Below are 14,406 nucleotides of genomic sequence, written 5' to 3'. Positions count from 1 at the left end.
GGCTTTAAAGGTCTCTTTTAAAAATCAGCAAAACAACTATGATTCATTTGTGTCTTATCGGTGTGTCTGCCCCCCACCTCCTGGACTGTGACTATACTGTACATCCTGTACGTTCATCTGTTGCTGATAAAACGAGCGAGGCTGAGCTGCTGTAAAACGAATCGCCGGGTTCCTCCACCGTAATGCGATATTGCTGATTATATTCATTTGGTGCATATTTAGGAAAATATCTTTGAAAGGATTACGAAAAAAGAGTAAAATAATGGATGCTAACAGAAATTAGCCTAATTATTAAAACATTTTAAATCCGTAAATACTCAGGTTCACTTATCTCCTGACTTAATACAACTGTAAGTTAACACGGGAATTAGTAGTTTACCATACACTTGCTACGCACTGTCGCAATACCACGATAATACTAGGCTATTTGCTGGAAATCGATTACTCTGACGTTCCCATTATTTTGTCCACCAGTTGTTCTCGTTTATTCTGGCTGCTATCGCGATATGTGGTAGAGATACGCTAGCTCCGTGCACCTATGGTGTAACAGACAGAGAGCACAACCTGGAGTGCCTCAGCGCTGATGGTGAATAGCCACTGCTGCGGTTACGGGCGGAGGAGAAGAAGCCGCAGAAGAAGTCAGCAGTGGCAGGGGAGTAATAGTTCGGAATTAGTATTATAGATTTATTAGTATTACGTGTATCATCTTATCCATACAAACCCAGAAGGGAAGGAAAGAGAAAATATAAGTAAAAAGATGGCGGCCGCGGCCTCGCCGGGCTCCGGCTCGTCCACCTCCTCAGACTGGATTGTGCTGAGAGACGGTTGCCTGCGTTGCGATGAGGAGGGCCTGCGAAGCCTTTCTTACCACCCGGCCCTCAACGCTATCTTAGCAGTTACCAGTCGCGGCAGCATCAAAGTGATTGACGGCACTTCGGGGGCCATTCTTCAGGCTTCAGCGTTGCACGGTAAATACCAGAGTCCCCTGTCATACCCTGACAACAACGGCTTCAGTTTTGACAAACCAACTACATATTGTCAACAGACACTAGGCATGGCTCAGGCTGAGTTGTAACATCAGCTCGCTGTCGTTAGCTTTCCATAGGGGCCTAGTTAGGTTATTTGGCGTACAGATTGTGTTTAGGCAGCTCAGTCTGTTTAGAAATACAGTCACCATCTTCGCAAGTTGGTGCGTCTCTGGCTAAACACACTAGTTTTTCATGGATATAAGTGTTTGTCACTATTGACCAGAGATTGAACATTTACATCTTTGCATGACAGCAAACAGTCAGTGAACTTAGCACAATGCTAGTTAGCCGGTTAACCTCTGTCAATTTCTTATACTCTGGCGGTCACTTGTGACATGCCGTTAGTAGTATAAGTCTTATCTTGGACACTTGCAGTAGAACAATAACTAGTACCTTTAAACTGTCAGCTGTCAAAGAGTAAAACTGTGGAATGTTGTGATAGCCACCAAGCTAGTTAGCGTCTCATCAGCCGCATAACTTTACAGCTCACCGGGTGCTATGACAGTCTTTGAAAGCGTTAACGTGATGCTAATCATAAACGTACACAGTGTTAAATGTTAGTGTAACAGAATGGATATGTATTTGCTTGTTGTTGTTAACTTAGTTAATTCTACGCACTGACTTATTAAATCGTAATATTTTGTCGACCAAAATCGACTGAACGTCGCGTGCGTATTTTCTGCCAGAGTTTAAAAAAAAAACTGTTGTGAAGCTGTTCTCCTCACTCACTGGCTGCAGACACCGTTGTCTTCACTTTCGTTTGCACATCACTGCATACATATTAGGGCTTTTTGTACAATTCCGACAGACAAATGTTGGAACTTACTTGGTTTGGTTTGGGTCTGTTGGAAATAGTGTTACTATTTTCTGACGCATAACAGTACACCAATCTTCTGATAGGTGTCAGTCTGTAGTGGAGCTTTTAAGGGAATATAGTAGTATAGCAGTTACATGTCAAAGGTTTCCTATGAAACAACTTCTGAGATATCTGTGATTCTTTGAAGGTGAATAAGACTGTGGCTCCCTCCAGAGTCGGTCTTCTTCCTGGCTGTGGTCTGCCTGTTAACATTAGAACCTGTGTGTAGTTGCACAGTTTTCACTTGATTGTAGAACAATATGTTTTTTTCCTGGGTCATCGTCTTTCAAAGATTACTGCCTATTCTCTCGGGTAAAAAAAGACAAGAAAAACAGCCACCTTGAAATCCACGTAAGCTGCGTTATTTATAAAGGAAGAAAATTATTTTGAATAATTCAGTTAACTCGGGTCAAACCAGGGCAATTATATTCAGCCATGACATTTACAGTAAGGCATTCTTGCCTTCAAATTATTTACAACTTCTTTAAATTTGTTTCATGTCACAGCTCCCTCAGATTCAGCTCGTCTTGGCGGTGTAGGGGTGAACGTGTTTGGGAGGTGAAGACAATAACTTCCTGTGTGTTTTTGAGTGATATTTGTTTGGAGATAAGGTAGAAGTAGACCGAGTATAACTTTGTATAAATAAATATTCCAATGCTTTAGGCAATGGGACATCCCAACAAGAGTATTTTTCATGCACTTCACATGGAGAAAAGGCTAACGATTCATTTGAAAGTCTGGTCCAGCAGAACCAGACTCAGGGAGGGTGACCACCTACCTCGAGTTGTTGGTGTAAAGAGAAAAGAGAACAGTCCAACAGTGACTGCTTCAGCACCTGCAGAGTGCTACCAACCATTCTTACGATGCAGAGCAACTATAAAAGCTACTAAGAAAAGGTCTAAGAGTGACTGAGAACTATTATATGTGTTATATAATTGTCATGAAATTCAGAAGTCTTGTTTTATTTTGCTTTTGTTGCGCTTTGTTCTCAAGTGAATTCGGTCTAGCACAGAATATGGATTTTTTTAAGCCAACCTGTATTTGCATTAATGATTGAGATTTTCTAACGCGTCTATTTTTTGGGACCGTGTGCTTGCAAGAACTTTATTAATCACTATGGACACTGAACAAATATTTTTTTCTGGTAGATTCAGATTTTCAACAACAGAGGTTTTCAGTCCCATGAATATCCGATTCCCCTTTATTACTAATAACAACACTTTTGAAATGTCAGATTAAAAATGATTTCCTTGTTTTCAGAGCTATAGTTTTATCACCTTTAAAGCTCTCATTGTTACCAAATTGTCTACAGTGACAGAGAGTTTTGTAAATGAAATAACGTTTGCCAGTGATGCTGAGGCTTGGTGGCTCAAAGGGCCAGCTGGACCTCTGATATCTCTGTTTCTGTAATCTTTCCTCTGGCCCAGATGGTTACCTGAGGAAAGACTGACTACTGACCTACTATGGAAAAAAAAATGCACTCTAACACAACTCTTTTTGATACTGGAAGACCAAGAGTGTTGAAGTACATTTTGAATATGATAATCATGAATGAAGATGAGCACAAATTTATTTGGGCAAAGCTCTGTATAACACATGTTGCGTTTATTTGCTTAACCCTAAAATAAAGACATTCCAAGTCATCATCTTAGCAATCACAATACTTAAGCTTGAACAAGCGCTTACAACATGTATACGTCTCACTAAGTGAGCTGAGTGATGGATTTAAATGTTGGCCAGCTGCTTGCATGCTTGCCTTGTTGATGTGGAGTTTGGAGCTGTGACAGAGGTTGTAGTCCTTGTTCTACCTGCAGACCACATGAGATGAGGGCTCAGACATTCTCATTTTTGTTTGGCATCTGTTACAGGCCAGTGTTGTTGGAAAGATGTTTAGAAAAAACATACAGATGTGTGGATACATAAAGAATTCTAAGGAGGATTGTTGTTCATGGGTGCTTGAATTATGGTTTAACCTTCAAAAATAAAAAGCTTGCAGTGGTATGGTCCAGAATTCCAATGAAACATTCAGTGAAGATGACACATACTGTTTTGTGTTTTTATGAAGTTGTGCACATTTGAAACTTCTTTTTTTAAATTTGTCCGAGGTGCTTCAGTTGTTGTCAGAGCATAAATGTGTGCACACACAGCTACTTTTTGCAATATAAACCTTAAGGCAATGCATGAAAAGACAAGACTTTTCTCTCTCACACTGTGCTGTTGTGTCCTCTCATCCTGTCCTAGCTAAACCCGGTGGTCGTGTCAGGTGTCAGTACTTTCCTGCAGTGGACAAGGTACTTTTTGTGGATGACTATGCTGTGGGATGCAGAAAGGACCTGAACGGCATTCTACTCCTGGACACAGCTCTCCAGCCTCCAGTGGCCAAACCAGAGGATATGGTTCAGTTGGAGCTACCAGTCACAGAGGTGAGAGTGAACAGCACGCCTTTGTGTTGGCACACTCCAGGAAGCATTGCATGCACATGGTGTCACCTGATATTTGACATCAGTTCTGCATGTTCCAGATAGATGTTAGATGATATTTTTTTTATGTCAATGCCCTCCTGGGACTACTTTAGAATCACAGTAGCTTTTCTCATACTCAAGCATGTCTCAACACAATTTTTTGATGTGAGAGTAAAATCACTGAAATTTCTTTAGTATTTTATTTAAATGTGACGGGACCTAAAATATAACGGATAAAAGAATGTGAAACAATCCTGGAGTCGAGAGCAAAAATAGATTTGAAATGTGTTTGGAGCTTGTGTCGTGTTGTGCAGGTTCAGCTTCATCTTAGTTTTACCAAGTGTATCACAGTCTCAAGTTGTTGGTGTAAAGAGAACAGTCCAACAGTGGCTGCTTCAGCACCTGTGGAGTGCTACCAACCATTCTTACGATGCAGAGCAACTACAGAAAATAAGAGGATAGATGAAAGGCTGTCTTCCACAGCAATACAGCAGTCCATTATATAGCTTGGCGGAATAAATCTGTTCTGCCTCACAACACTGGGATCAGCTGGATATATCATTGTTATAGCAGTCTCTGTAATAAGGTTCTTGGTGTTTCGGTTGTATTTAAAACGGTATGTGGGGACAGAAGCTTTCAAATGTGGTTGTTCAAATTGTGTAAATACAACATTTCAGTATCCTAAAACACAATGGGGACTTATTTTATTGACACAGTCTATTTTTTTCTGACTTATTAACCACACAATCATTGTTTACTGCATCCATAATGTAAAGTTTGAATTCACCCACTCATTCAAGATTTTTTTTATTTCTTTTGTAGTTTGAAGAACTATAGTAAATTTATCAAAAACTGTTAAATTCCAACAATAAAATTAGGAGCGAGGAACTTTAATTATTGAATACATTTAGAAAATATTTACACACAATTTGTAGAAGTTTTGCTGGTTTTGCGAACATATTCAAGTGACGTGCATAATGTGAAGTTTTCATATTTAGTTTGAGGGAGAACTAATCCACATTTGAGGATTGATTTAGTAACTCCAGTTTCCTCATACACAGGAAGCTTTTTTTCAGAGACTTAGATGTGATCGGACAATTTAACAGTCATAAATAAGAAGTTAATTTCCAATCTAATTACAAGCAATTGAACCCTTGTCTATTATGAATAATTAATAATCAAACTTGTAATGATTTAGTAGGAGTAACCTTTCAGCTGAACTCTTACAGTATTTTTCCCTTTTTTTGTGCTTGAACTGAACTGAAATCAGTTCTTAATGCACTTTTACAGCCAGGGGTGTTATGCATTTGTGTGTGTGTGTGTGTTTTAAAAAGGAAATTAAGTCAATAGTTAGCATCTTGACAGCTGAGTACATTTCATGTGTGTAAAGCAGCCTCCGATGTTGTTAAAATAGTGGTAAACTTCAGCTAAACTCAAGCATGTCTGCTTTTTATAGTGATTTGGTCACACCCAGGTCAACTAGTTGTTCTTGAGGGTTGGTTTAACCTGCCATTCAACTTCTCTGTTGCTTTAATGTCCTCAAACAGTACCAGTCATGGTTTAACTAAAGAATTAACCAGTAAAGCATCTAATTCTAAACACATACTTCACTCACAGCTTCTTGTTTTTGTTTAATCTAAAGGCTGATGACTGACGTGGCCTTTTCACACATTAAATGACTTAACTATCCATTAGGTCATTTCAAGTTTTGAACATTTAGGATTTTGAAACTTAAAATGGAAATTTGTGAATATCTTTGTGTATTCAGGCGCAGCAGATGCTCTTAGCCTGTCAGGAAAAGATTGACGTGTCCAACACGGAGGGCTACGAACCTTTTATCACCCAGCTCAAGGAAGGCTTGAAGAATACCTCACATGAGACGGCAGCCAATCACAAAGTGGCCAAGGTGAGTCTGGCAGCTATTTAAAAAAAAAAAACATCTTTATTTTGACATCCGTCACGCCATGTCTGGTGAAACTGCTTCATCAATTAAACTTGCTCCTGAGCACATTCAGAGCAACAGCCATTGGTAGATTTTGCTTGTAGTATCACCTGTTTTGGAGACAGAATACTGGTGAGGTGGATCAAACGGAACCCTTTATAACTTCTCCTGTTCCACGGCAGCACTGATTTTCCTTTATTGTGCATTGCCATTTTGTCTGTTATGTACAGAGGTCCAGCAGTGGGGGTAGTCTTTGGGCCAGTTTGTTTGTAGGGAGAGCTAACTATCACCAACAACTGGGGGGGGGGGGGTGTGTGTGTGTGTGTGTGTGTGTGTGTGTGTGTGTGTGTGTGTGTGTGTGTGTGTGTGTGTGTGTGTGTGTGTGTGTGTGTGTGTGTGTGTGTGTGTGTGTGTGTGTGTGTGTGTACACACACGTACACGTACATCAGGTGTCACTGATTTTACAAATTCAATATCATTTAGTAAAATCCCTTCGACAAGATCTGTGTTTTTTGTTTAGATTTATTACATGTAAAATTACTGAGAATGTTACTTCACAAGTGTAGCTGACCGTAAGGCTACTGCTCTGCTGGGCTTTCCCTATTCTGCCATCTACTTTCAGTGTGAAAAAGAAAAGAGGGAAGAAGAAACAGACTCTTAAGTTGGCAGCAACAACAAGATGTTGTAAGGAAGTTAGACAAGTCTGACAGACTGGCTGTTCCATGAGTGGGGAGAAATAAACAGAGGGCAATTATATCACTTTAAATAGTATTGTCTGATTTTGTGTATTTCAAACAAAAATACTTGCATGAATAAGTCAGTTGCCAAGCACTAGCAACAGCTCAACTAATTCCACAGTGCTGACTTGCTATTTGACATACTGATCCTCTCTGTCTCTGTGATTTCTGTAGGAACACCAAAATAGAAAAAAAATTCTGACTTAATGAAAGAACTGTTGTGCGTGTATTTCGCGACCACTGTGTGGAAAAAGCTAACATGAAATCTTGTACTCAGGCTCAGCTGCAACTCCATTATGAGGAAGCACAAATAAGTACAATCATGACAGCAGCTGATCCCGACCATGCTGTTGAGGGTAAAGGTAGGAGCAGGAGGTCCACTGACCTTGTTGATGCTGGTGGGACTCTTGATTCCACTGAAGCAAGAATGTAGTATAAACTTTCAATGGAAATTTAATCATGAAGGCATTTGTACAAATGCTCCATTAATAATTTAAAGTCATGTTTAGCATGCCACAGCCTATTTAGCCTCTCATCTAGCATGACGATACACAATATTGTGACGAAAAAGTCATGATTTTGAATTCAGCGGAGTCTTGCTATGGACCAGGCCTGTTCTATGACGCCTGTTCAACATATCCAGGGTGATCTGGCTGACCTAACAATCCAGAGCTCGCTAAGTGGAACTAAGATGCTAGTTATCAACTCGGAAAGTCAACAATTTGTGACTCTGAATATTCGCGCTCATGCAAAATGGGTGGAGTTGGCATTAGATGATCACACACAACAACACTGCTGCTGCAGCCAAAGCATGCGAATGTGACAATGTGAATGTGTACTAAGGATTTGGGATTTGCATTTTATTAAATGAATGTTGTGCAGGTGTAATATTAAAGTATGTTTGTTATGCTGTCAGATTTCACTAAATACCATTTATATTAAATAGGCCAAATTAGTCTTTGTTTATTTTTTTTATAAATGTTTCATAATTTCAAACGTTGCTAAAAGTTTTTAGTTGTCTCATGATGTTGAATAATTTTCCAGACATTGGAAGATGTACAGAGTCTGGAGATGAACATTAACCTACTGACATGATTTGATGCAATTTAGCAAATTTGACATACCGCTCACTGGAAAGAAGTGTACATTTAAATTTAAATCTTGTACTTTTGATGTAAAAGGTATAATAATTATTAGTTTCAAATGTGAGAGTAATTGGTCTTTGTTTTAAGCTACAGAAGCATTCCTTTTGGCTGACGCATCTCTTCTTAAGATGCTTCTGAGTGAAAGCCGAACAGCGTAATCAGTCTTTGGTGGAGATTATCTCACTGTAAATGCACCAGTATCTATTCGGTTTTTGATTGAACCAAGTGATTGGTTGGGAGGTTGCGCATTTGCATTTGGGATTTTGAGTGGTATTTTAACCTCATACACAACCCTATGTCCTCGTACAGGCTCAATATCTGAGTCCAGTAGAACAACTGGCAGACAGTACTACCTGCACATTCCACGTCAACTCACTGGTTGACGTGGAATGTGCAGTTCATGGCATAAATGTGACGTTTTTATGTTAACATGAAGCAGGATCTTAATCTGTTGTTGAAATGTTGCTCCTAGCAACTGGATGTTGTATATTTATTCGCATTTTGGTGTAAATTTAGAGTCCCATGAAAGTTAAAGCAAATTTGATCTCTTTGTCTAGAGCAGTGGTTCCCAACCTTTTTTTCTTAAAGCCTCCCCCGCCTGTGTCCAAGACAAGCAAGGTCCCCCACACCTTCCTCTCCCAGCTGCGACCCCTGTCTGCACAAATGTAATTTATTTACAAAAAAACAGCTATTCCCTTTGTTCTACAATCATTTTAAGTCATCAAGTGTGTCATACACAAAAAACAACAACTGCAAGGACATAAAAATGTCTCTTTTCAAGAGAGTATTTAAACTTCAACATTTAAACTTTACCGTTTGAACATGAACTTAACTTTCTTCCTGCCATACAGAGTAGACCTATTTTTATCACAAATGAAACAGTCAGATATACATCAGATCAGCATACAGTTTTTTCCCTTCTGTCACAAATAACTTGTTAGCATGTTAGAAAAAATAGTTTTCAGAGATCTATCAGCAGCTCTGATCTGCTTAAGACAATTAACTGAAACAGGAGATCTGTGACAGTTTCTGACCCAACTGCACTGCTGTTTATGTACAACCATTACAATAACTAACATCCATAACAATAAACATTTTATTTATTTTTTTTTTTTAAATTATTTTGTTTCTTTACTCTGTGTCAGTCTGTTCATAAACTAATGGCCACCTTGGGCTTGCATAGCTCTGACCAGGGATGCCACGTCAGGTGTGATGGTTGTGACAGCCGGCCTGAAGTCCTGGTGGACATCGAGTCTGTTCCGGGATTTTGTTTTTATTGTTACAAGGGCACTGAAGGCTGTCTCAGACAGGTAGGTAGTACTAAATGGGAGAATAACCTTTGTTACTGCGTGTTTGGCCAGGGTGGGAGCGACAGTGTGTCCTTTGACGATCCAAAACCGTTTGTAGCCGTTGTCCTGGAAATATTTTTTTGACACAGAATCAGCTTGAAGGTCACAAAGTTCATCTTCACATCCGAGGTACGCCACATCCTCAATGCTGGAAATGTAGGGATTCATCACCCACATTTCCTTTGACAAATAGTGGTCGATGTGGGCAAAGCGGCTCTTCACCTCCTCACGGAGCAGCTTCATGTGCCGGGTGAACTCTGCGTAAAGACGCACTGACGGTGCCAACAGCCTTCTTCAGCAGAAGTCGAAAATGCTGCAAGTCCCCATTTGACATTTTTGCAGCTCTGTACTCCAGTTTGCGCACAAAAGCATCCAGAGCGTCTTTGCACTGCATGACGTTTGATTCGGGTCCCTGCATCCGCTTGTTTGTCTCATTGTACAGCGTGAATGTGTCTGCCAGGTAGGCCACTTTGATCCAAAACGCATCAGTCAGCTGTTCACACAGTGGTTGGTTGTGATGTTGCAAGAATTCTTTTATTTTTTCTTGCAATTCCATAAAACGCTTGTGAAGCAGTAATGTCTGATGTGCCTCATCCTCGCACAGTTGGGCAAAAAGTCTCTTATTAGAAGGGCGAGCTTTAATGAAATTTACCACTTTAACAACAGTTGACAGGGTGTTGCTGAGGTCTTCAGAAAGTTTTTTACTGGCCAATGCATGGCGATGCAGCATGCAGTGAAAAATCGCGCACCCCGGGGCTTTTTCCTTCAGGCGGGTGTTAAATCCCTTGTTTTTGCCCATCATCGCTGCGACCCGTCAGTGCAACATGCGACCAGGTTTTCGTAAGGCAGACTGTGCGATGAGAAATATGAGTCCACAGCTAAAAATATATCCTGGCCTGTTGTTGTCGTTGTTAAGTTTGGAGACAGAAGAATGTCTTGTTTCAAGTCCCCACCTTCAATATACTGTACATACAGGATGAGCACGGACTCCTCTGCCACCGTTGCCGTTTCATCCAGTTGAATGGCGAAGTAAATGGTAAATGGACTTGTACTTGTATAGCGCTTTTCTAGTCTAGCTGACCTCTCAAAGCGCTTCACTACATGCCGCATTCACCCCACTCACACACACTCATACAGCACATCTTAAGAGACATAACTACGTGCTTTTCTAATCATTCATACACACATTCATACCCCCAATGATACACTGGGGGGGCAACGTGGGGTTCAGTGTCTTGCCCAAGGACGCTTCAACATGTAGCCCGGGAAGCCAGAGTCAAACCACCAACCTTCCGATTGGTGGGCGACTGCTCTTCCTCCTGAGCTACAGCCGCTCAGTGAGAAGTCTTAAGCTTTTCATGCAGCTGGTTTTGGCAGTCGTTCGCCATTTTATCAATTCTGTCTTTGACAGTGTTGTCAGATAGTGGGACAGTTCTCACTTTTTCAGCCACCTGTGGTCCACACAGCCGCTCCACAATTTTCAGGCAGGCGGGCTTGATAAGCTGTTCTCCAATATTGTGTGGCTTTTTAGCCTTGGCTAAATAGTGAACACTCAAATGATGCCTCCGTGGCTCTGTGTAAATCACTACCTGCTCTTTCAAAAGCTCTTCTAATGTCCGTAGATCTTCTTGATAGTGCTAGCTTTTTCTTCCTCTCAAAATATTCCCGACTTTCACCAGCAGTCTCGGGGTGTTTCGTCTCCTGGTGTCGTTTGAGTTTGCTTGGCTTCATGCTGTCATTAATTCAATTCAATTCAATTCAGTTCAATTTTATTTATATAGCGCCAGATTACAACAATTGTCATCTCAAGGCACTTAAGTAATATAGTCCAATTCAAGCCAATTGGAATTCAATTCATTGTAATCATAATCCAATTAATTCATATAGAGCCAATTCAAAAATAATATCCTAGCTAAGGAAACCAACAGATTGCACCGAAACGTGTCTTCAGTCCAATCTCCCGTCCTGAGCCTGAGGGACTGTGGAAAGGAACAACTCCCTTTTAACAGGAAGAAACCTCTGGCAGAACCAGAACCAGGAAGAAACCTCTGGCAGAACCAGAACCAGGAAGGGTGGCCATCCGCCTCGACCAGCTGGGGTTTGAGAAGACAGAAAAGAGGGAGGAAAAACACCATTCAAAGGATATCTGTTGGAACAGGGAAACATAGGTTAATAATCACAATAATGTCACATGTACATAAAATCAATTTAGAAATTAAACAGGAGGAAAAAGAGAGCAAAGTGAGGAAAGGTGTGACAGATGAGGTCCCCCAGCAGTCTAAGCCTATAGCAGCTTAACTATGGGATGTTTCAGGATTACCTGAGCCATCCCTAACTATAAGCTTTATCAAAAAGGAAAGTTTTAAGCCTAATCTTAAAAGTGGAAAGGGTGTCTGCTTCCCGGACATTTACTGGCAGCTTATTCCACAAGAGAGGGGCCTGATAACTGAAGGCTCTGCCTCCCATTCTACTTTTAGAAACTCTGGGAACAACAAGGAAACCTGCAGTTTGGGAGCGAAGTGCTCTGTTAGGAAAATATCTTACAATTAAATCTTTAAGATATGATGGAGCTCGGTCATTAAGAGCTTTATATGTGAGGAGAAGAATCTTAAATTCTATTCTGAATTTAACAGGGAGCCAATGAAGAGAAGAGAACTTGACTCTCTTGTTAGAACTTGACTCTCTTGTTGACAGCACTATAGCTTCAATGCGTACAACACTGGACAATGTTGCCCCTCTGAAAAGGAAGGTAATCAGTCAGAAGAGGTTGGCTCCTTGGTATAATTCACAGCTGCTTTAAAGCAGACTGCAAGAAAGCTGGAGAGACAGTGGCGTTCCTCTAATTTAGAAGAGTCTCAATTAGTCTGGAAAGATAGTTTAATAACGTATAAGAAAGCACTTCATAAAGCTAGAACTGCTTATTATTCATCATTGATAGAAGAGAATAAGAATAATTCCAGGTTTCTTTTCAGCACTGTAGCCAGGCTGACAAAGAGTCCGAGCTCTGTTGAGCCATGTATTCCTTTAACTCTCAGCAGTGATGATTTCATGAGATTCTTCATCAATAAAATTGTTTCTATCAGAGAGAAGATTAATGGAATTCTTCCCATTATTATCAGTGATGTATCATCAAGTAGAGCAGCTTTAGAAGTATCTTTAGAACCTGATTTGTATTTAGACGGCTTCTGTCCAGTTGATCTCTCGGAGCTAACAACAGCAATAGTCTCTTCTAAACCATCAACTTGTATGTTAGACCCAATCCCAACCAGACTGTTCAAGGAGGTTTTCCCCTTAATTGACACTTCCATATTGGATTTGATCAATCGGTCTTTGTTGACAGGATATGTACCTCAGCCTGTTAAGGTTGCTGTAATTAAACCTTTACTTAAAAAACCTACTCTTGATTCAGAAGTGTTGGCTAATTATCGACCTATATCCAATCTCCCTTTTTTGTCTGAAGTTCTTGAAAAAATAGTTGCAGTTCAACTTTGTGATCATTTACATAAATAATCTGTTTGAAGAGTTTCAGTCAGGATTCAGAGTGCATCATAGCACAGAAACAGCACTGGTGAAAGTTACCAATGATCTCCTCTTAGCCTCTGATAGCGGACTTGTTTCTGTGCTTGTCCTGTTGGATCTCAGTGCTGCATTTGATACGATCGATCACAGCATTCTGTTACAGAGACTTGAACATGTTATTGGGATTAAAGGAACTGCATTAGGCTGGTTTAAGTCATATTTATCTGATAGATTCCAGTTCTTGTAAATGAAGAATCTTCCTCACACATTGGAGTAAGTCATGGAGTTCCTCAGGGTTCTGTGCTTGGACCGTTTCTTTTTACTTTATACATGCTTCCATTAGGTAACATTATCAGACAGCATGGCATAAATTGCCATTGTTATGCTGATGATACTCAGCTGTACTTATCTATGAAACCAATAGGTTGGTCAGACTACAAGTCTGTCTTAAAGACATAAAGACCTGGATGACTCAGAACTGTCTGCTTTTAAATTCAGACAAAACTGAAGTTGTTCTCTTTGGACCTGAGCGCTTCAGGGAGAAATTGTCTAGTTATATAGTTACTCTAGATGGTATTTCCTTGGCTTCTAGTTCTACAGTGAGGAACCTTGGAGTTATTTTTGACCAGAATTTATCATTTGACGCACATATAAAACTGGTTTCTAGGACTGCCTTCTTTCACCTTCGTAATATTGCTAAAATCAGGAACATCCTGTCTCAGGGTGATGCAGAGAAACTAGTTCATGCATTTGTTACTTCAGGATTGGACTACTGTAATTCCTTATTATTGGGCTGTCCCACATATTCTCTGAAAAGCCTCCAGCTGATCCAAAAAGCTAGCTTCTCACCACAAATGACACATTCTGGCCGAAATGTGTCCTGGCCTACCATAAAACCCAAATTGAGGTAACTGTCCTGATATTGCCTTGTTTTTGTAACACATTTCTTTTTTGATACCGAGGACATATCATAATTTTTTCGTTTCCCCACGAGGTCACACGTGTTGTTAATTTATATTAAAAAAAATAATTGCAGACGAAAAATGTGTTTTAATTGTTTTAAAGACTTTTGATTATCAAATTGAGTTTATTACTGGGATTTTTTAAATTGAATATACACAAATATATTTTTAATAGCTTGACAACCTCAGAATAGACAAAGCTCTGCGCACCCCCGGCAATCTCTGGCAGGGGGGGCGCGGACCCCAGGTTGAGAACCGTTGGTCTAGAGCACAGTGTAAAGAAAATGTTCGGCAGACACCAAGTGCAAGGAAGTGTTCGGCAGACACCGAGTTAGAGGAAGTGTTCGGCAGACACCGAGTGCAAGGAAGTGTTCGGCAGACACCGAGTGCAAGGAAGTGTTCGGCA

At 40.3% G+C, this 14,406-nt stretch overlaps 1 protein-coding gene across 5 annotated transcripts in view; it reads left to right on the top strand.

Annotated features, from left to right (window-relative positions):
- The first annotated feature begins 527 nt into the window (after window positions 1-527).
- Window positions 528-14,406, top strand: part of birc6 (baculoviral IAP repeat containing 6) — a 111,504-nt gene continuing 97,625 nt past the window's right edge. For all 5 annotated transcript variants that reach the window (XM_072391561.1, XM_072391563.1, XM_072391560.1 and 2 more), the window contains exons 1-3: window positions 528-968; window positions 4,126-4,307; window positions 6,115-6,252. In XM_072391561.1, coding sequence (XP_072247662.1) covers window positions 758-968; window positions 4,126-4,307; window positions 6,115-6,252 — 531 coding nt within the window. In that variant the 5' untranslated portion in view covers window positions 528-757. The remainder of the gene's footprint in view (window positions 969-4,125; window positions 4,308-6,114; window positions 6,253-14,406) is intronic.

Source organism: Leuresthes tenuis, unplaced genomic scaffold (assembly GCF_036924035.1).
Source record: "Leuresthes tenuis unplaced genomic scaffold, fLeuTen1.0.hap1 SCAF_8, whole genome shotgun sequence".
NCBI classification, from domain to species: Eukaryota; Metazoa; Chordata; class Actinopteri; order Atheriniformes; family Atherinopsidae; genus Leuresthes; species Leuresthes tenuis.
The sequence above is the reverse complement of the archived record's forward strand: the minus strand, read 5'-3'. Positions and strand labels throughout refer to the sequence as shown.